This window comes from Vanessa atalanta, chromosome 11 (genome assembly GCF_905147765.1).
Source record: "Vanessa atalanta chromosome 11, ilVanAtal1.2, whole genome shotgun sequence".
In the NCBI taxonomy this organism is placed as follows: domain Eukaryota; kingdom Metazoa; phylum Arthropoda; class Insecta; order Lepidoptera; family Nymphalidae; genus Vanessa; species Vanessa atalanta.
In genome coordinates, this window is record NC_061881.1 from 9418158 (window position 1) to 9439803 (window position 21646).

At 30.4% G+C, this 21646-nt stretch overlaps 1 protein-coding gene across 2 annotated transcripts in view; it reads right to left on the reverse strand.

The window, feature by feature from the left end:
- LOC125067157 (AP2/ERF domain-containing protein PFD0985w-like) overlaps positions 1-16058 on the reverse strand; it is a 54528-nt gene extending 38470 nt beyond the window's left edge. Inside the window, exon 1 of one of the 2 annotated variants that reach the window (XM_047675546.1) lies at positions 15791-16058. Coding sequence is in view for 1 of the 2 variants with exons in the window: in XM_047675544.1 (XP_047531500.1) it covers positions 12532-12556 (25 nt within the window). In the remaining variant the exon portion in view is untranslated. Of the gene's footprint in view, positions 1-12531; positions 12589-15790 lie in introns of those variants that run through there. The other variant, XM_047675544.1, reaches the window with a different exon arrangement.
- Between the last annotated feature and the right edge of the window lie 5588 nt (positions 16059-21646).

The window sequence follows — 21646 nt, forward strand, 5'->3', positions numbered from 1 at the left end:
TGTTATATTTAAAAATAACAGTGTTTATATTAACAATAGTATCAAGTGTTTAGTATCGAGTGTTATCAGTAATAATTTATTTAAATTAGTTTTTCAAGTGCATACGCGATCTCAACATAATTTAAATTTGTCTCAAACTTCTACATCTTACGAACTATGGCATAAGCGTCTAGGTCACTTAAACAAAAATAAATTTAACATTCTAAAAAACTTAATTGATGATAGTTACCTAATTAATGATATTATGCCTAATGATACATTATGTGAGTCTTGCATACTTGGTAAACAGTCGCGGTTGCCCTTTGCAAAATCAAAAGATAAATCAGTCAGAAATAGGCCACTTTTTATAGTTCATTCCGATATTTGTGGTCCTATTACACCACCTACATTTGATGATAAAAATTATTTTATTACTTTTATTGACGATTTTACTCATTATACAGTAACGTATTTGATGCATTCTAAATCTGAAGCATATAAATGTATGAAAGACTACGTAACAAAATGTGAAAATTTATTTAATTCTAAAGTTGTTAATTTATATTGCGATAATGGCCGAGAGTACCTTTCAAACGAATTCAAAGAATTTTGTGTTGACAAAGGGATAATGTATCATTTAACGGTTCCTTACACCCCACAACAAAATGGTGTATCAGAAAGAATGAATCGTACATTAACCGAAATGGCTCGAACATTGGTTACAAGTGCGAAATTAAATAAAATATTTTGGGGTGAAGCTGTTTTAACAGCTACTTATTTAATTAACATACTACCCACTAAAACTCTGATAAATAAAACACCATACGAAATGTGGCATGGTAAAAGGCCGAAAATAAATCATTTAAAAATGTTTGGATCTACTGCATACGTTCATAACAAAGCTAGAAAAACTAAATTTGATGAGAAATCTTTCAAGTCAATATTGATCGGTTACGATGCAAACGGTTATAGATTATTCAATATCGAAAATAATCAAGTTTTTATAGCTCGCGATGTTATTTTTGACGAGTTAAACTTTGAAAAATCACGCCCTACACGTAGCAGTAGTGACAACATTGAAACCCTTTCAAAATTTAGTAAGCCCGAAATTGATTCGGCAAAGCTAAAAATAGATCAACAACAAGATTCTTTTAATGACAATTCGTTGGACGGTTCATCGAATACCACTAATTTAAGACGTAGCGAAAGAATTCGAGAATTACCCCCAAAGAATTATAAGCAAATGCACGATCCTGATTTATTTTTATCTCTTTTTAATGATACGCAATCTTTACCTACATCATATAAGAATATTTTCGATAGGCACGATTCTGATAAGTGGTTGAACGCTATACAGGATGAAATTGAGTCGCTTCGAAGCAACCAAACGTGGACATTAGTTATTAGACCGAAAAATGTTAATATTATAAGTTGCAAGTGGGTATTTACAATTAAAAATAATGAATTTGGTGAACCTACACGTTATAAAGCTCGGTTGGTTGCTCGAGGTTTCACTCAAGAGTATTTACAAGACTATCACGAAACGTTCGCTTCAGTGGCTCGGATAACTACTTTTAGATTTATATTAGCACTGGCAAATCAGTTTGATTTACATTTACACCACATGGACGTTAAAACCGCGTTTCTAAATGGTATATTGAAAGAAAATATTTATATGGAAGTACCGGAAGGTATTTTAGCAAGTAATAACCAGGTTTGTAAATTGAATAAAACATTATATGGCCTAAAGCAGTCGTCCAGGTGTTGGTATGCACGGTTCGATCTCATTCTCAAGGAAATGGGTTTTAAGAACTCTGAATTAGATCCTTGTCTGTACATATTAGACAAAAATTGTATAGATAAAAACGTGTATATAGTTCTGTACGTTGATGATTTAATTATTACTACTAAAAATAGTAATTTATTACAAGCGTTTAAAAACAGTTTAATGCAAAAATTTCAAATGACTGATTTGAAGGACTTAAAACTATTTCTTGGTATTAGAATTCAAAGAACAACTAATACAATTTCTTTAGATCAAACAACATATTTGCAAAATGTTCTAAATAAATTTTCTATGAAAGATTGTAATCCATCGAATTCACCTTTTCCTTCTAAAATCAATTTTGTAGCTTTAAATTCAGACACTCACTATGATGCACCTTGTAAAAATGTTATAGGATGCCTTATGTATGCAATGCTTTGCACAAGGCCAGATATTTGTGCTTGTATTAATATATTAAGTAGATATCAATCTAAAAATAACGAAGAGTTGTGGAAATATTTAAAACATCTCTTACGATACATTAAAGGTACAATTAATTTAAAATTGGTTTATAAAAAATCTGAATATAAAGAGATAATAAGTGGGTATGCAGATTCCGACTGGGGAGGTGACGAGAACGACAGAAAAAGTACAACTGGCTATTTGTTTAAGGCCTTTAATAATTGTACAATTTCGTGGACCACACGAAAACAAAATACTGTCGCCGTCTCTTCAACGGAAGCTGAATACATGGCTCTCTTTGAGGCTGTGAGAGAAGCAGTCTGGATAAGGTCATTGTTAAATAGTATTTCTATACAAATAACAGAGCCTATTGTAATATTTGAAGACAATAATAGTTGTATATGTATTGCCAATAACCCCACAAATCACAAAAAATCTAAGCACATAGATATAAAATATCATTTTATTAGGGAACAAATCGCTAATCAAATAATAAAGCTAGAACCTATTTCCACAGGAAATCAACTAGCTGACATGTTCACAAAAGCGATACCCTCCAAGAGATTTATAGAATTAAGAAAGAATTTAAATTTGTTTTGAAAAATAATTCATGTTTTGTGTTAATCAAGTAAATGAAGGAATGAGTTTATTTAATAAATAAAACTATGGTTTATGTAACTAAATAGTTAGTATTTTATTTGTAAAAATGAGTAATGAAAGAAATTATGTTATGGTATTGTTATATTATATTAACTTGTATTTTTGAGGGGGACTGTTGGAATATACAAAAATTCAAGCCTCTATACATAATAGATTTCTCTTTCATTATATTATTCAATCTTTCACTCATTCACATACGCTCACCACTCATTCAATCAACGAACAGCTTTACTTGATTATTTAATATTCATTATTAAAAACATTGTCAAACAGTGCAGACGTGTCTTATTATACCTACCCCATTTCCCTTCAAAATCACTTTTGAATCGTAATGTTACAGTGTTAAATAAAATGTAAGACTACAACCGGTTCGAAAAGTAGATGCTACCGAGAAAAACCGGCGAGAAACTCAATATTTACGCTTTCCACTATTTTAATTACGTAGAATGTAAGTAAAGTACATTCGAATATATGTTACTGTAAAAGCTCGAACTAAGGTAAATCTTAGGATTTTCCAGTAAAAGATTTACCGACATGAGTTGGTAAATGTAAGTATTTATTATAAAGGGACAACTTTTTCGGACTTTTACCATTCCACCCTAACCTAACATGTAAATCCTAAGATTTACCAAGTGAATGATGGTAAAAGTTCGAATCCCAAAGTTTTATGGATATTTACCATTCATAATGTTATGTTAATGATTTGTACAACGTGTATGTCCAAATAAAGATTTATTTGATTTTGATTTAATTTGATAATCGGTAAATCTAAGTTTTTACTGGAAAATCTTAAGATTTACCGTAGTTCAAGCTTTTACAGTAACATATATACTGCCTAGAAATCAATAAATACTAAGTCTACGCTCTTTTATCTGTAATATAATCTTGTATTGAGTAATATGCCTTATTTATCACTGTTTACAAGAGCTTCAAATGTTTCAATAAGCCAAGTTAAAAATAACACAATGCAATGACAATTCGACATAATGCTGGAACAATAATAAAGGTCGTGTAATTCCGATAAAGTAACTCATATCTCAGTTTGCTTATATGTGTAATTGTTTCGTTTTTGTTTATCTCGTGCGTGACCGAAGAAAAACGTCGTAAGGAAACATACCTTTGGCGGATAAACTGTTACACGTACATGCACGGAAGTAGCGTGACTTTCCTGACAACATATTCAGAAATATGACAATTACGTGTTGTTACTCTAATTGTTATGATGCACGTACATAGTGCTAAATTATTTCTATTAGTAAATGTGTTATTGAACAAGTGGCTATATTGTTTGTTTTTGTGTATCAGGTATGAAGAGGAAGACCTATTTTAAATATGATCATGCATTCTTAAACCTACCAAGTAGCAAAACGCCTGTGGCATTTTTTTTTCGCTGCGAGAAGGTAAACGATACAATATATATATATATATATATTAAATATATATATATATATATATATAATATTGTAAGAAATAATTTGTTTTTGTGGCGGTATGCTTAAAGGTAGCGCCTTATTTTTAAGTGACCTGGGAGGTAATTCTACTAAATTATAAAAGTTATGATACGATCCCGATTTCAGAAAGAAAATTCATTTTTTTGATGATATAGTTAGGCTGACGAGAATTGACCCCTAATTTGACGTTTGATGTGCATTTTTATTTTATTATCGGGACTCGACGATGTCATTTTTTGCGAAGTATCTGTTCTACGGCCTCACTCGGGTTGACATTAAATTATAAATAGAGATTTCTATTAACTTTAGACTAAGTTGAAAGATTTTAAAGTCCCTTTTGATTGTGTGAGACCATACTTTGTATTATAATAAGTCACTTATAAGAGCCGAGATGGCCCAGTGGTTACATCTTAACCGATGATTTCGGGTTCAAACCCAGGCATGCACCACTGAATTTTCACGTCAATTTTGTGTATATAATTCATCTCGTGCTCGGCGTTGAACGAAAACATCGTGAGAAAACCTGCATGTGTCTAAAATTCTGCCACACGTGTATTCCAATAGAAATTCCATAGAATATGCTCCAAACCTTTTCCTCAAAGGGACAGGAGGCCTTAGCCCGGCAGTGGGAAATTTATAGTTGTTAATGCAATGTAAAAATAAGTCCTTTTATCGAACGTTTCATTATAAAATATGCGTGTATTTAATAATTTAAATTAATAAATATATTAAAAGTTCACTGAGCAATTTTTAATAGAGCCGAAATCTTTTATATATCTATATAATAACACTTCTGTAATGTGTTTATGACACAGTTTTTTTCTGAGCAGTTGGACCGATTTCGATGTTACTGTTTTTGTATGTGTAGTGAGTCTGTTTGATTTATATTGGAATTGGGTTACCTTTGTAGCAAAAATAATACTTATTTCGGTCTAGCTGGTAAAAATATATTGTTTGCGATTATCTGTGGACAAAAGGCTTGGCATCACGGATACTGTTTGTTTTTTCTACTCTGTGCGTGCGTAGTAATCTGCCATCTAATGCGTAATATATGTCCGATTGCGTTACACTCATATAGTATTAAAATCCGGACGGACTGAATACGTAATATATAGTTTCACATAACATTAAAACGATTATAAATTTTCGGCTTAAGCTAACTTAACAACAAACCTCACCTGATTGGTTAAAATTAATCAGGTGATGTAATTTTTTTTCATAATTTGAATTTTTTTTTTTATAAAGTCTTTTTAAAATATTTTTGGCCATTATTTTTTCAAAGTCAAAGTCATTTTTTTTTATCCAATAATAGAATAATAGAAGTCTTACACTTTGCTTATTGATAGTCAAAAATCTACCACCGGTTCGGAAAACACCTCGTACCTGAGAAGATCCGGCGAAAGATACTCAGCAATTTTTGTTTTATTACGTTTAAACTCACCAAATTAGAATCTGTATAATAATTCCTATATGAATATATCTAAACTGGCAACACTGGAATGAGATATCGTACAACATAATTGATAGTATCATGTTGTTTATTAATTTCTTCAGCAAAATAAGACGAGCATTTGTAATAATTTAGACGTTATGATTAAAATTAGCATAAATCATTTGTATAAGTGAAAGTCGTGTTTACGCACACATATACAATTCAAACAATTACAAACACAATTAAATTTGAATATTTTTTGGTGTCTATTCTTTTTTGAGAGATAAGAGATGTGACGTCACGTTATCCGTATAGTAAAGTTATACGGAAATAGTTACGAAATAAGATTCAAATTTGTTTTCCTAGATTTATTCATTGATAAGCGTGGATATTAAGAAGTTGCTTGTGTTAGTTGATTTTGGTAAGATATACAGATTTTGTTAAAACTACACTCTCTTCGGCTTCGCTCACGTCTTAGTGGGGGTGTGTTAGGTACTCGATGTCCGGTTACTCAAGATCGTGATCGCTTGTGTAGTTAAAACATGAAAGCGTAAAACAGACAAACAAACAAAATTCTTACTTTCGCATTTAAAGTCGAGTTTAAATATTCGTTTGGATGAAATTGCTATAATATTTATTAATGTGTTTGTAAACAAAGTTTCTAAATTTGTGTTTGAATTCCATCTCGTACTGTAAATGTCGGCGGTAATAGAATACATCGTAAGGTAATCTGCATGTGTTTAATTTCATTTAATGAAATTCTGCCACATGTGTAGCCACTAACCCCCAAATTGAGAGTGGAATAAGCTCGAAATCTTCTCCTTTCAATGAAGAGACGAGTGGGGGACGGAACAACTGTTACTTACAGGAACAAATTTTCTAAGCATACATTAATATGCTAGTAATTTAGATATTATATTTACGTGTATTATATATATGTAGTTGTATAGGTGATTATCTTTTGTTAGAGATTCATAAACAAAAAAACAGCAACTGAGTTTCAAGTCGGTTCCTCTCGAAACAATTGACATTCTGATCATGAAGTTCCTTCACTTGTAATATGTACCTAATATGACGATTCTAAGGTGATTGATACATTCATAATAAAGTATTTAATTTTTTTCTTTCCAATCGTTGGAACACAAGTGCAAAAACCTTCATTAAAAGGATAATAGCTCGTCTTATTGGGTCCACTGGTGACAGGAGGGCTGGTTCATTGTTTGCTTAGAGTATCGGAATTGCGATTCCACACGGTCAGAATTTGTACATTAAGTATTTTAAAATTTTAATTGTATATAATTAAGGCGTTAATGTCAATAATTCTTAATACTAAATGATCGAATTTTGTTTTATTTGTGACAATAGTCAAGTTGTTTCAGTATTACATACGAGAAGAATTAAAAAAGCAAAGAATCAAATAAAATAAAAAAACTGAAACATATGGAATACTTGTTAAAATAAGTCTTCAAGTAGAACCACCGAATACAATACTGTTTTTCTTATCTTTCATCACGATCTTAAGCAAGGATTCTTAGCTAATTGGGGCGAAGCTGCAATCAAGAACTTGTCTGCCGTAAATGATTCATAGGTAACGTAATAGTTAACGACATGTTGAAATATGCAGGGTTTACGAACCTTTGGTAAAAGTAATATAAGTTATTGCAGTGGAACAGGTCTTGCAAACATTTGGTCCAAGGATTATAAGTTAAAATGCGTGGTAGTTTATTTATTGATTAAATAGTTTGGAGTTAACTTGGTGAAATATGCTTAATGTATAAAACATTTTGGTATAAATTAAGTACATACTTTGGCTGGGCAAGTTTCCAGATTCTTATATTCATCTGCGACGAATTACACAAAATGCTCAGTTTTGTCAAACCTGACTGGTACTAGTAATACCAAGGTAGGTAGGTGATATATGAAAGGTGAATCGTTTTGGATAAAAAATAAGAGATAAAAATGAAGCTGAGTGGCGTTTACGGGAGATGCTTGCATTTAGTAGAAGAACGGAAGGAAACAGACTATTTGTATAATGAGTGTTGATTGGCGTATATTTATTTTTGGAACACAGTCCGAAATATTAAATAATAATAAATATTGGACAACATCACATACATTACTCTGATCCCAATGTTAGTAGCTAATGCACTTTTGTTATGAAAAATCAGAAGTAACGACGGTTCCACAAACACCCAGACCCAGGACAACATAGAAAAATAATGAACTTTTTCTACATCGACTCGGCCGGGAATCGAACCCGGGACCTCGGAGTGGCGTACCCATGAAAACCGGTGTACACACTACTCGACCACGGAGGTCGAATAGTGTGTATATATATATACAATATATCGGATATTGTAAGTTACCTGGTATTATAAAAAAACATATTTTTTTTTTAAATATCAATGCGCCGCCAAATATAAGGTCTAAGATGTTATTTATTCCTTGTGTCTGTTACACTGACTCCTTCACCATTCGAATTGGAACACAATACCACAGAGTATTACTGTTGGGTGGTATAATAATTAGTTAGTGGGTAGTGATGTAGTCAGCTTGCATACCGATACCACAACTATGTAACTACCTAAAGATATTTGATTCCATAAATTCGTCTATAAATCAACGACCACCTACGCGTCTTTTGACTCTATTGTACCTACACTTTATAACAAGTAATAGATTGCCAAAATGTCCAAGTTATTCAGGACTATTATAAGATTAACATAGTTATACATATACAACATCAATTTTAACGTGACATAGTTATCTTATTATTTAGACATGAGAAACGATGAAATAAATTACGATAGAACTTTAGGACCATCTCGGTCAGAACCTACTCATTATTCTACCGCTATTCTAAGAGTGAGTGAGCCAGTGTAATTTCAGGCACAAGGAACATAACTTCTTAGATCTGATGGTTGGTGACGCATTGGCTAATTACCATTAATAATCAAGTACGCTTTCCTAATATGAATAAAATAAATAGGGAACTGTACTAGATACTTATTTTGTATTGACTTCGAATTGGAATTAGTGATTTCTCTTTTTTTGTTCGATGACCTCCTTTAAACTTTGTTCGAGAACAAGAAGTACCCATTAGGTTTTGAAGATCATTGAGTGATACTTTTCATGGAACTACGGTTTGAAACGTTGTATCGTTTTTTGCTTTGAGCTAGTTTCCTTAATGTATTATAAGTATAAGCCTCAATTGTGATATTCAATCCAACTTGTTATATCAAAGCATTTTTAAGGACTCTCTCGACGGATAGTAAAATTCTTAAATAGATTTTCCTTTTTTAATTCATATTTGTGTATATATTTAAGCACTTAATGTTATCAATTCTTATATTGTCCTAGATCAAACATGTAACTGTTGATACAAAACTAGTCACTTTGCATATATCGCCTACCTACTCCCTGGGTTTTACTAGCACCTGTCAGGTTTGCCAATACGGAGTATTTCGTGTAATTCGTCACACATGAATATAAGAATATAGAAACTTGATGATTATTTGAATAAAATAATACTTATTATGCAAAGTTATGAATCCCATTAGCTATGAAAATAAATGATTGAAATTGATCTTAGTTGTATGCAAATGAATGAATGATCTTAGTCTCGTATTACATCAGAGGTCAATGAACTAAAGATTTGTGCATCGAGCGAAACCGTAACATATTATTTACATAGTTTCTTGTATATTCATATGAAAGTGAAATGTATTCAATGATAAAGTCATATATGGAAACTTTAACAATTAGGGGTATTACACAAGTGTGTCTATTACAGCTAATCTTAGAAATATATCGTCTAATCTCTTTTATTTGATGGTTTAGAAAAGTGTAATGTGTCAGTACCGCACTATTTATTTCTCTGACTGCTTCGTCAGTATAGTGGCTACATTAAGTCGCAGATCGAGTTCTTGGGTTGAAATCCCACATCGGGACGATAAATATTTATTGGGTTTTTTAGTAAAAAAAAATTCTCAGTAGCAACCTGGAGTTGGAGGCTGGAAGTGTGTACAATCCAGTTGGTCCTGCGTCGAACTCTTTCCCGTCGGACTTGCCGATGAGATAAAAAGAGATGATAGAGACTGTACTTGTGTGTCCAGGCGACCATTGGATAGTTTAATTATAAAAGTATCGTTTTATTGAAACATAAATAGAAAAATATTGTAGAATGAGTTCTATCTATATAGAAAAAAACAGATCTTATTGTTATTTTTCAGAATAAATTAAATATTTAATCCAGTTTTTGTTTTCTACATATAACATAACATATTACGAAACGAAACGAAACGTTATTTGTGTTTGCAAAATACTTTGAATTTAATTCAGCATATTAAATTTAAATGCTCTATTTATTCCGTATATTTTAATAACGAAACGTAAAATTAGATAAACTATTCAAATTTTATTATAATTCCGATTACCTAACGGCAATATTATAACAACGGATGTCCGATTTTTTACTAATATCGAATTCATTGACGTCTTGAAAGACAATTTAAAATGTCCGACTCGATATAGGAGTAGAACATCGTGAGGTAAGTTGGAAAGGAATGGGACGAATGCAGCGGATACACCTACGCGATTGTGCTAATTATAATAATTGGTCATAGTGAAAGTGAAAGATTTATTTATCTATTAATATGATCAGTTTTCTTATCTCAGATAAGAGTGTCTTATTTCGCTTGTAGACAAAGGTTTGAAGACAGTATGTATGATAATGGTATATAATATAATATAGAATTATATGACAGATACTCCTCTGTAGTTAAATGTAAAGTTAAGTGTTGTGTTATGAGTGGGGGGATAACCTAATGGGGTCAAGATTGAAACTGCAGCTTTCACATCTGTAGCCCGAATTCTTCTATCGCGCGTATACCGTTGGGCTTATAAAATTTTCCTACAGTCTGGAATTGTTGTAAAATTAAAAAAAAAAAAACATAACTAATCTCTTTGTATTATGTTAAAAGCCTCATATGATAAATGAGATAACATTTCAGACTTGGAAACTGATGTTTTAATTTATTAGAAAAGTATATTCGTTGAAGTCCTTTTTTTGAGTAATGATAGTAATTTGTCTTAGATATGTTGACGGATGTTTTATTACAGTAACGTTTTAAAGTGTGGCTGTAGCTTAACTTTGCGTCGCAAACATTTTGGCTTCTCACAATTTCGCAGGTTTCATTGATTTATAAATATTTTATGTGTTTGGTTTTTTATTTTTTATCTAAGTGAATTATTTTATTTTAGATTTTATTGTTATAACAATCATAATATTATATATTTGGAATAAACAAAAGTATTGCCATTATTTGGCACACCTATTATTGTTTAGCGTTTTGTTCACTTAAAGGTTGGTTAAGAATGCGATAAGCCTCGTGCAATAAATTACTTAAATACCTAAGTAGTTATGCACGCCATGAAGTGGTTAGTTGAAATCAGTGATAAAACATCTTTGCCTCATAGCGAAACCATTTTAGCTTACAAGAGTCATAATAAACATATTTATTATATGTCGATAATTATAAACGCGAAAGTTATGAATTTATGTTTCTAATACTTTTGAACGATTTTGAACGAAACTTGGTACTTTAGTAAAGTATTCGGTGGCTTGCCACAGATAACTAAATTTATACAGATTATGTCAACAATAGATGAGTTGAGTATAGTCTGTGACAGAACGCAGAAGGGACACTTTCCCGCGTTTTTGTAGTTTAACCTTTTAACATTTTTCAGACAGACATCGTATAGTAATTTTAATTATGTAACTATTATAATACACTTAATATATTAATAAATAAATATGTATATGTACATATCGCCTTTTAGTAACTGATATAAACGTAGATATAATAATTAAAAAAAACTGGTTTATGTAAGAGAAAAAATATTATATAACATATACTAATTGATTTTAAAGCTTTGCTTTTCTTATTTACTTGTTTATATTACATAGCCTTTGAACAAAATAAACTTCATTCAAGTAGGCTTTTGCAAACAATTTTGAACAGCTATTTGATAAAATTAATTAAACGCGGAGCTATTATAAATTGGTTCGAAATTTCGATTCTACCAAAACAAAGAAACCGAATAAGTCTTTTATAGTATGGATGTTAATATATAAATAATTAGTCTTAGACTTATTCACGTGTGATTGTCATTACGGCTTTATATATAAAAGTAGCTTTTACACACGTGAATAAGTCTAAGACTAATTATTTATATATTAACATATCTAGAAAGAGTGTCACACTACAAAATAATTAAAACCAACCAACTAGAGTTGACAGCTACGTCATACTACTTTAGTAGTGTGCGTGTACTTAGTAGCCAACAGTTGGCCACTATTATTTTCGACTCGTTCTCAGCTTTACCGAGACTTATAAATAGTAATTTTTTTATAAGATTGAGCCTTGCGATCCAAACGGACTGTGGAGTCTTTATGTGCGTAACTAATATATTATAATTATTCCCTTGCTCGGGTATGAAAGAAAAAAATCATGAGGAAAGCTACATGTGTCAAATGACATTCCGACACAAGGATACCAACACGTATTGGATCAGGCACAGCAGTGATTCCCTTACATATCGTTAATTTTTTCACAGTATATATATTTTTTAATATTTATAAGTTTATGTAAAAAAACGCATGTATTTTATACAATGCATATTATATTATATTACAATTGATTTTGATATATACATTTGACAAAAGAAGTTATATATTATACAAATTATTCATAAATAACATAATAAATATAATTACTTACTGCAACTATTTTTGATATCCGCCATTTTCAAATAACTTGAACTAGACAACGTTTCGATAAGAGTGTTTACTTGTAATAATTGTAAATACGTGTGCTTATATGAAGACTTGGATCATTGGTTCTTAAGAAAGATTCGTTTCCAAATAATGTATCTATTTGCGCAATGTTAATATCGTACGAACATATTACAGCATCGATTATGAAATGTTAGTTTACTTATATTTCAATGAAATTTCACATAATATTACTATTATGTTTCGAAACAAATATTATCGAGTATTTTACTTAATAAAATACATTTTATTTGCGTATAAATTAAACATTGTTAGTAAATTTGAGCTTTGGTATACGAGATAGAGATTTAATTTTTATGAAAAAACGGACTATAAATATCCCAGGTTAGGCAAATTTAGAAGAAGGTATTATTTATTTATTTATTATATTGCTGGCCGAACTTGGTTAGAATGTATTTTGATTCAATGTTTTGTATTGAAACCGACATACTGTATATTTGTTTAACACGACCCGATGTATTTTGATTAGGACAGTCCCTGCTTTCAAGTTACATGTCCAATTGTCCTCAGAAATCCTAAATATATTGATATATCTTTTAACAAAATAACAAAGGTGACTAATAATATTATGAAGTAAACTTGCTTTGCCGAAAATAAAGAACGCCAATCTTCTATCGTGTATAAAATTAATTGTTAAATAAGAAGTATATTTAAAAATCTATGTATTTATAAGATAACCGCTTTGATGGAAATAATAACTAATGACTTCTTATTTAAATTAAAATGTTCTCGTAAGAATGTTTTATGTACTCAATAAATACACTTATTGAAATTAGAATGAGTTTTATTATTTTATTTTTTTATAAATGTTTCGGAGTGATACCTAACGTTTTTTTAGTAAGACGCTATAAAGAGATAATAAACACAATTAATTCGATATATTTGTCAAGGTTATTACAGTCGAAAATATTTGGTTAATAAAATAAAATCATTGAATGCACAGTGTTTATATTTCTATACATTTATATGTGTATATTTCAATTTTAATATGTTTTATATAAAAAGAATATTAGTATCTTTTATTGATTAATTAAACTGTGTCTATGATATTTACACTGTAACACCGTTTTTTTTTTAGATAATTGTATTGCCTTACATTACATAATTTTTTGGTATGTATGTATATTAATATCATATAGTATGTTCTATGTACTAATATGATGATGATATATCATATATATATAACGAATTAAACTGCGGATACAGGTCCTCGTATTTTGTAGAATTAGGAGATTTTATAGAGGACGCACTCATATCGGGAATTACAAATTCAATTTAAATAAATAATTTTGCGTGCGATAGTACATTTATTTATTAAGGTTATGTACTAAGTAGTACATTATGACGTAAAAGAGCGGGACGGTCAAAGAAACAAAATATACTTTTACTTCTTTTAAATTCAAGTAGGCTTTTCCAAGTAGGGATTTTTAATTAATAATTTTATACTGTTGATAATTAATTAATGTAAATATATTTTAATTTATGATAATAAAAGTAACTGCAGTTTTTCTCGTTAGAATCTAAATTCCATATTAGTAGTAATATAATCCTATAATGTTATTATAATCAATTTTTTTTTTATGAAAGTAATAACTATTTGAATAAATAATATTTTGATTCGATTTTTGAACTTGAGATTAATATGATATATATGTAGATAGGTAGATTATATATATATATATATATTGGTACATATTAGATGTGATGATGTACATATATGATTGTAGTAATATCTTTGTAGCCAAGTCTAAAAATTAAATTAAAAACACCGCACTGAAGGTATTCATTTTCTGTAACGAAATTATGTTTTTTAAATTTTTTAATAGGTACATAATAAATACAAGATTTAGATTAAATCTATGTATGTATTTAATTAAGTTTCATTTTTATTTTGCTAAGATTTATATTAACATATTTCGTAAATATAAGGTGAGTATTTTAGTGAAACGCATTTGTTTTGAAAGAAACAGTCACTGCTTGTAATGAGAAAAAACAATAAACCTTTCTAGGAAGAAGATTGATTATTTCGAGATATTCAAGTACTTTATTAACTCCACAAAGCGATAGTCATTAAGGGAAAAACAGAAACGGTCGTTATTAAGAAAGAGAAAAAAGAATTCACCAAACTTTAGATAATTGTATTGCCTTACATTACATAATTTTTTGGTATGTATGTATATTAATATCATATAGTATGTTCTATGTACTAATATGATGATGATATATCATATATATATAACGAATTAAACTGCGGATACAGGTCCTCGTATTTTGTAGAATTAGGAGATTTTATAGAGGACGCACTCATATCGGGAATTACAAATTCAATTTAAATAAATAATTTTGCGTGCGATAGTACATTTATTTATTAAGGTTATGTACTAAGTAGTACATTATGACGTAAAAGAGCGGGACGGTCAAAGAAACAAAATATACTTTTACTTCTTTTAAATTCAAGTAGGCTTTTCCAAGTAGGGATTTTTAATTAATAATTTTATACTGTTGATAATTAATTAATGTAAATATATTTTAATTTATGATAATAAAAGTAACTGCAGTTTTTCTCGTTAGAATCTAAATTCCATATTAGTAGTAATATAATCCTATAATGTTATTATAATCAATTTTTTTTTTATGAAAGTAATAACTATTTGAATAAATAATATTTTGATTCGATTTTTGAACTTGAGATTAATATGATATATATGTAGATAGGTAGATTATATATATATATATATATTGGTACATATTAGATGTGATGATGTACATATATGATTGTAGTAATATCTTTGTAGCCAAGTCTAAAAATTAAATTAAAAACACCGCACTGAAGGTATTCATTTTCTGTAACGAAATTATGTTTTTTAAATTTTTTAATAGGTACATAATAAATACAAGATTTAGATTAAATCTATGTATGTATTTAATTAAGTTTCATTTTTATTTTGCTAAGATTTATATTAACATATTTCGTAAATATAAGGTGAGTATTTTAGTGAAACGCATTTGTTTTGAAAGAAACAGTCACTGCTTGTAATGAGAAAAAACAATAAACCTTTCTAGGAAGAAGATTGATTATTTCGAGATATTCAAGTACTTTATTAACTCCACAAAGCGATAGTCATTAAGGGAAAAACAGAAACGGTCGTTATTAAGAAAGAGAAAAAAGAATTCACCAAACTTACCTTTTTATACTAATGACGCCCCATTTCCTCCAAACGCCGGTGATCTTCGAAGTCGAAGCACAAAAACAAACTTCTTATCAAACAAATCAAAATAAACGAAACGTAACAAGAACGCGCGCGGAAAACGTCCAATTTTAAACTAAAATCCAGTATTTTGTCGTGCAAAACCTTCGAGTTTTAAACGCAGACTCACGCGTCTCTTTAACTGTTATGGTCTATTGTAACGTCAGGTACGGCTGACATCGTCTCATGTTAGAACGCAAATGACCGTCAGCTGAAGCAGTACAATCGCTGTGACGTCACGAATGAAATTAAAAAAGAAAAAAAAAAACGAAGAAGCTCTAATAGACAGGGAATCTATAGAGCCGTCATCGGTAACATGTCGGACAGAGAAAGTGGCTGAGCTGTTCACTCATTCATTACGTTTTGAAAGTGCAAGTTCAAATAATACCGTTAACGATAACAGTCACTCAAAATGTATGCGATTGGTTGAATATCCTAAAAAATCGTACACAGTACACTCATTTGTAAGACTCATATGTCTATTTTCATGTAACGATATTATTATCTAACTGTATTAAGAATGTCTCGGTATTTATTCCGGATTAATTTTACCGTTATGTAATACATTGAACTGAAGCCATAAAGGCATACGAGTGCATTCCAATGCATAGGAGAACCAGAATTTTATTTACCTATTTCCCCGATGCAACTAGTTTTAGATACTTTCGTGATATTGCACGGATATATTAAATATTTTATTAATGCCATTTAATACTTTAGAATATTAAACCGGAATCATATCATAAAGTATTTTTATATAAGTTATTCAAATTTATAGATGTCTTTAGTTAAATTTAAAATAAGGACGTTGTACTCGTTTAAAGTAGTAATTGCTATAACTTAATGTCAAATTGACAATATGCCAATACATACGGAGAGATGACTACGATTAGAATTTCATGTTATATTTAAATAAATAGAAGATAAGATTGATTGAAACATAAACAAATCAATATTTTAAACATACGCCTAATAAATGGTAGGTATCATATTGTTTGTATTAAAAATGTATACATAGATAGATATATGAAAATTATCGTACTTAATTATAGAAAAAAAAACAATTTAATAAATAAAATTAAATATAAACGAACTGCGTCTTTTCACCAAACAAATGGAAGTAATTTTGGGTCTAGTGAAATAAGATGTAAGTAGGTAATATAAATTAAAAAAATAATTATATCATATACAGATTATTCTATTATACGAAGAAATCCTTTTTTTTATATGAGCACCGGTCACCACAAATCGTGTTTAACCTTTTGATTATGAGCGATCATCTATGTGTATATACAGACAATGTAAGTAATGTACACATATTCCACACTCTCGATACCGTGGGATTTCAAGCGGTATCTCTTGTGTCCGTGATTACAATCGCGTATTCGTCTCTCAAACCGGAATACAGCAATACATCATATTTAATTGTCGTAAGATTAAAATAAAAATAAACTCTACCATGTAGACTCTTATTTTCTAAGGTTTGATATTTTTAACTTTATTAAAAAAAAAAACTTATGTTAAAAAATATTGATTAATAAGGCATATTACTCAATACAAGATTATATTCATGATAAAAAGCATTGACTTAGTATTAGTTGATTTCCAGGCAGGATATATAATTTTTATTTGAATTTGATTGACATAAATTCTATAATTAAAATGTTGGATATGAGTAGCTATTTAGTTTTTTGCCGGTTTTTATCGGTGGAATCTATTTTCCGAACCGGCGCGGCGGTAGCTTTACATTAAACGTAATACTGTAATATGATGATTCAAAAGTACTTTTATGAGCATATTTGAATATAGAATATTTTGATTAGATTTAGATTTGAGCGAGCATCCATTTGTAATTCCGATCTAGTGAGAAGAACCGGCAAAAAGATCAGTAGTTACTCTTTTTAATCAAACATATACAATATACGAAGTTTTATACATAAATTATTACGTATGTGGGATACAAAGTCCCACCAATACATCAAAATGTATATATATCAGGCTATAGTAGCTTCATTAGTGTATAAATAAAAATGATAAAAATAAAACAAATTCAAGAACTACGCGAGTTAAAATAAAGACGATTAAAAAACTCTTTATTGTAAACTTTACTCGAATAAAATATATTTGAAATTGTAATTATATGATAATTTTTATGTATGAACATTGATAACAACGTCTGATGATAAAAACAGGACGTGGATTGTGGAATTATTCAATGGCTCCTAGTAAAAACGTGAGTAAAACTCCCGAGTTGGCTCATGTTTTTTTTTTATGATATCGGGACTAACAAATAGGCCACCTCATGGTAAGTAGTCACCACCACCCATAGATAATGGCGTTGTAAGAAATATTAACCATTCCTTAGATCACCAATGCGCCACCAACCTTGGGAACAAGATGTTCCGCCCATAAGGGACGCCTGTAGTTACACTGGCTCATTCATCTTTCAAACCAGAACACAACAATACTAAGTACTACTGTTTGGCGGTAGAATCTGATGAGTGGGTGGTACCTACCCAGACGGGCTTGCACAAAGCCGTACTACCAAGTAATTTAATTTTATTTGAGTCCAATACACTGTAGTAACAGTAAATATTTTTTAGTGTTTAAGCTGTAATTTGTTATGCCCTTATAAATATCTTAAGCATTTTGCAAGCGAATTATGGTGTCAATGAACTAACGACTTTTGAGGCTAAGATAATGACTACTTTAAGCAGCTGATACTTTCACAACGAATAAAACAAAACACGTTTACACAGTATTATAACAAAGTATTAGACTAACTAGAAACAGTTAAACTAGTATTTAAGAGAGAATTACAGAGTAGGAATCTTGTTGATCTTTATTGCGCATTGGAAACTTAATTGTCAAGATGTGTTGTCGGTTTTATAAAATATTTTTTTTCTTAATTCGAATACAAAAACCTTGGAACCTTGTTTTAACACTAAGAAAAACAAGGTTCCAATCAGTATATATGCCTCTTTCTAGTACCCGTTTTATGATGGTCAAAGGTCATGCTGATTTTTATACCCCTGGTTGATTATCTTCCTATTTGAAATCAGTGATTTCTTTTTTGTAGTAATTATAGAACGCTCCGGAATTGATTACGCAAGATACCATGTCGCTCCAACGCCTGAGCTGCTAAGTAGGTCTTCAATGCTTAGGTCTTGGCTCTATGGCGGCTGAAGAACGAACTAGTTAAGACTATACTCCTAAGCAGCGGAATACTAACTACAAACCTAAACAAATTAATCAAACAATTCTGTTACTTAGCTTATGATCTCAAAAAGGAATATAATACGTATATAACACGGATAAAACTAAGAGCTACAATTAGTATGTCAAGTTGTTCTACGAGTACATTGTAGTTCTTAAGTCATATACGACCTCAAACTATTCACAAGTGTGAGAATTATGGAACGAAATCTAAAATTAACTTTAAAAATTCTAAAAAGTTACATAATAGCAAAGAAGTAACATTGTTTAAAGAACATAATAAACACGAACGTGCAGGCACTAATTGTAAATTGTTCTCGGAATGAACTCATTGTTTCTGTTTATGTACGGCGGTAAAAGCAAACACTCTACTTAACGTTATCATCCACTTAACATCGCTTCACATCGCTTCACTTTATGCGATATAGATTATTAAGGATTTTGATTGATTTTTTAAACATTTTAAGACTTATTTGTTATTGCGTAAATTTTATTTCATTAAAATATAATTACTAATGAATAAAATAATCGTAAGAAATTAATATAATTTGTTGCTTAATCATAAATTGCTTGCCAATGTATAGCACATTGTATATATGTAATTTGACATATTTTTTTTCTACGTTAATTAAATTTTCTACGTAATTGTACCTTATTGATACAGGAATTCAATTTTTCGGAAATAAACTTTAATGTATAACCAATGTAGAAGATAATTAATTGGCTTTGGATAATTGGAATGGAAGGCTTAATTGAGCCATTTTTTATTGTTAATAATTGAAAGTGTTCATTGCGTGTTTTTATATTTTAGCAATGTAATGTTAGGAAATATGATGATATTCTTTGGCTAAATCTACTATTTTAATGAGAATAATCGCGAAATATATTACTGTGTACAAGTGTGTGTGCAAACAAAGGTGCACTCTCTATTCCCTCACTTAAGGTATCCGATGCGCCTCAATGTGACTGTAGTTCACCAGTACTTTTTTTGTTTTAATAGTGCAAACGGGCAGGAGGCTCACCTGATGTGAAGTGATTACCACCGCCCATGGACATCTGCAACACCGGGGGGTTTGCAGGTGCGTTGCCGGCCTTTAAGGAACGAGTACGCTCTTTTCAAGACATGAAGCAAAATCTATTGGAATTATGAATTTCTCAGTGGAAACAAGAAATTACCCAATAAACTTTCAGTTAGTCCGTCAATCACATTCTAACCGTCCGCAAGGTTGTAACTCTATAGCAACCAGTAGCGCTATGTAGCGCTATGATCAGTAGAATATCAGTTTTAATGTGACTGTTTCATCTCAAATCTTAATTTGAATATCGTGCAGGGAGGACCCGGCTATGAACTTGTTTCAATGTTTAACTTTTATTGTTACGGTTATTATTTATTTCTTGTAATTTTATGGTACAATTTCCTCCGAGACATTAGGGCTTAATCACATTTTTTTTCAAATTTTAAAAAGTGAGTTTTTCTTCTTCCTGTGAATGGGACATATTCACCACACCAGATATTCTAACGACAAACAGTAGTAATCATTATTGTTGTGTTTTGAATGATGAGAAAGCCACTGTAACTAAAGGCACAAGGGTCATAACATCTTTTTTCCCAAGGTTGGTGGCGCACTGGCGATATATGAAATGGTTAATTTTTCTTGCAGCACCTTTGTCAGCGAACCTATATCATAAAAAAGCTTGTTGGCACATGGGTGATGCAATGATTGGTTATTATTCCTTATAGTGCCAATGTCTATGGCTGGTGGTGACCATATTTTATAAGACAGAAAAATGTTGACCCGTATAATAATTTAAAAAAAAAAAACTTAATTCATTCATTAACAGTGTTTTAGGTACAGGATTATATTCACCTAAATTTAATCATCTATAGAATCTACATTAAGAATCGATCGGTTCTTTATGTAGATTCTACTGCGAATGATAGTAAAGAAAGTTTGTACCTTCAATCGATGCAGATTATTTATTCATGAATACATTGCTTTTATCTCAAATCAATCTATTTTGCTTAGAAATTGCAATGTGAACAAACTACTTGTAACTTTTAATCAAAATCTTTAAGCGATGAGCTTCCTTTGAGGAGAAGGTTTGGAGCATATTCCACCACGCTGCTCCAATGCGGGTTTGCAGAATTTCGTTGAAATTAGACACGTGCAGGTTCCCTCACGATGTTTTCCTTCACCACCGAGCACAAGATGAAGTATAAACACAAATTAAGCATATGAAAATTAAGTGGTGCCTGCCTGGGTTTGAACCCGAAATCATCGGTTAAGATGCACGTGTTCTAACCGCTGGGCCATCTCAGCTCTAATCAGTTGTATATATTTTTAATATTTAAATCGGTTTGGCTCGTGATTTCGTATAGTAAGGATTCATATATACAAAACTCTTCCAAAGTGTAAACATTAAATAGACAATACGGCGAATACGATAAGGCTTGTACCCATTAATTATGCTGGTTTATGTGGGATCCGTTTCATGATATCAATTAATAACGGTAAACTTGTTATTGTTTTACAATAATTGATTCTCAGACCCAGAACTCTGAATACATTATCTGTT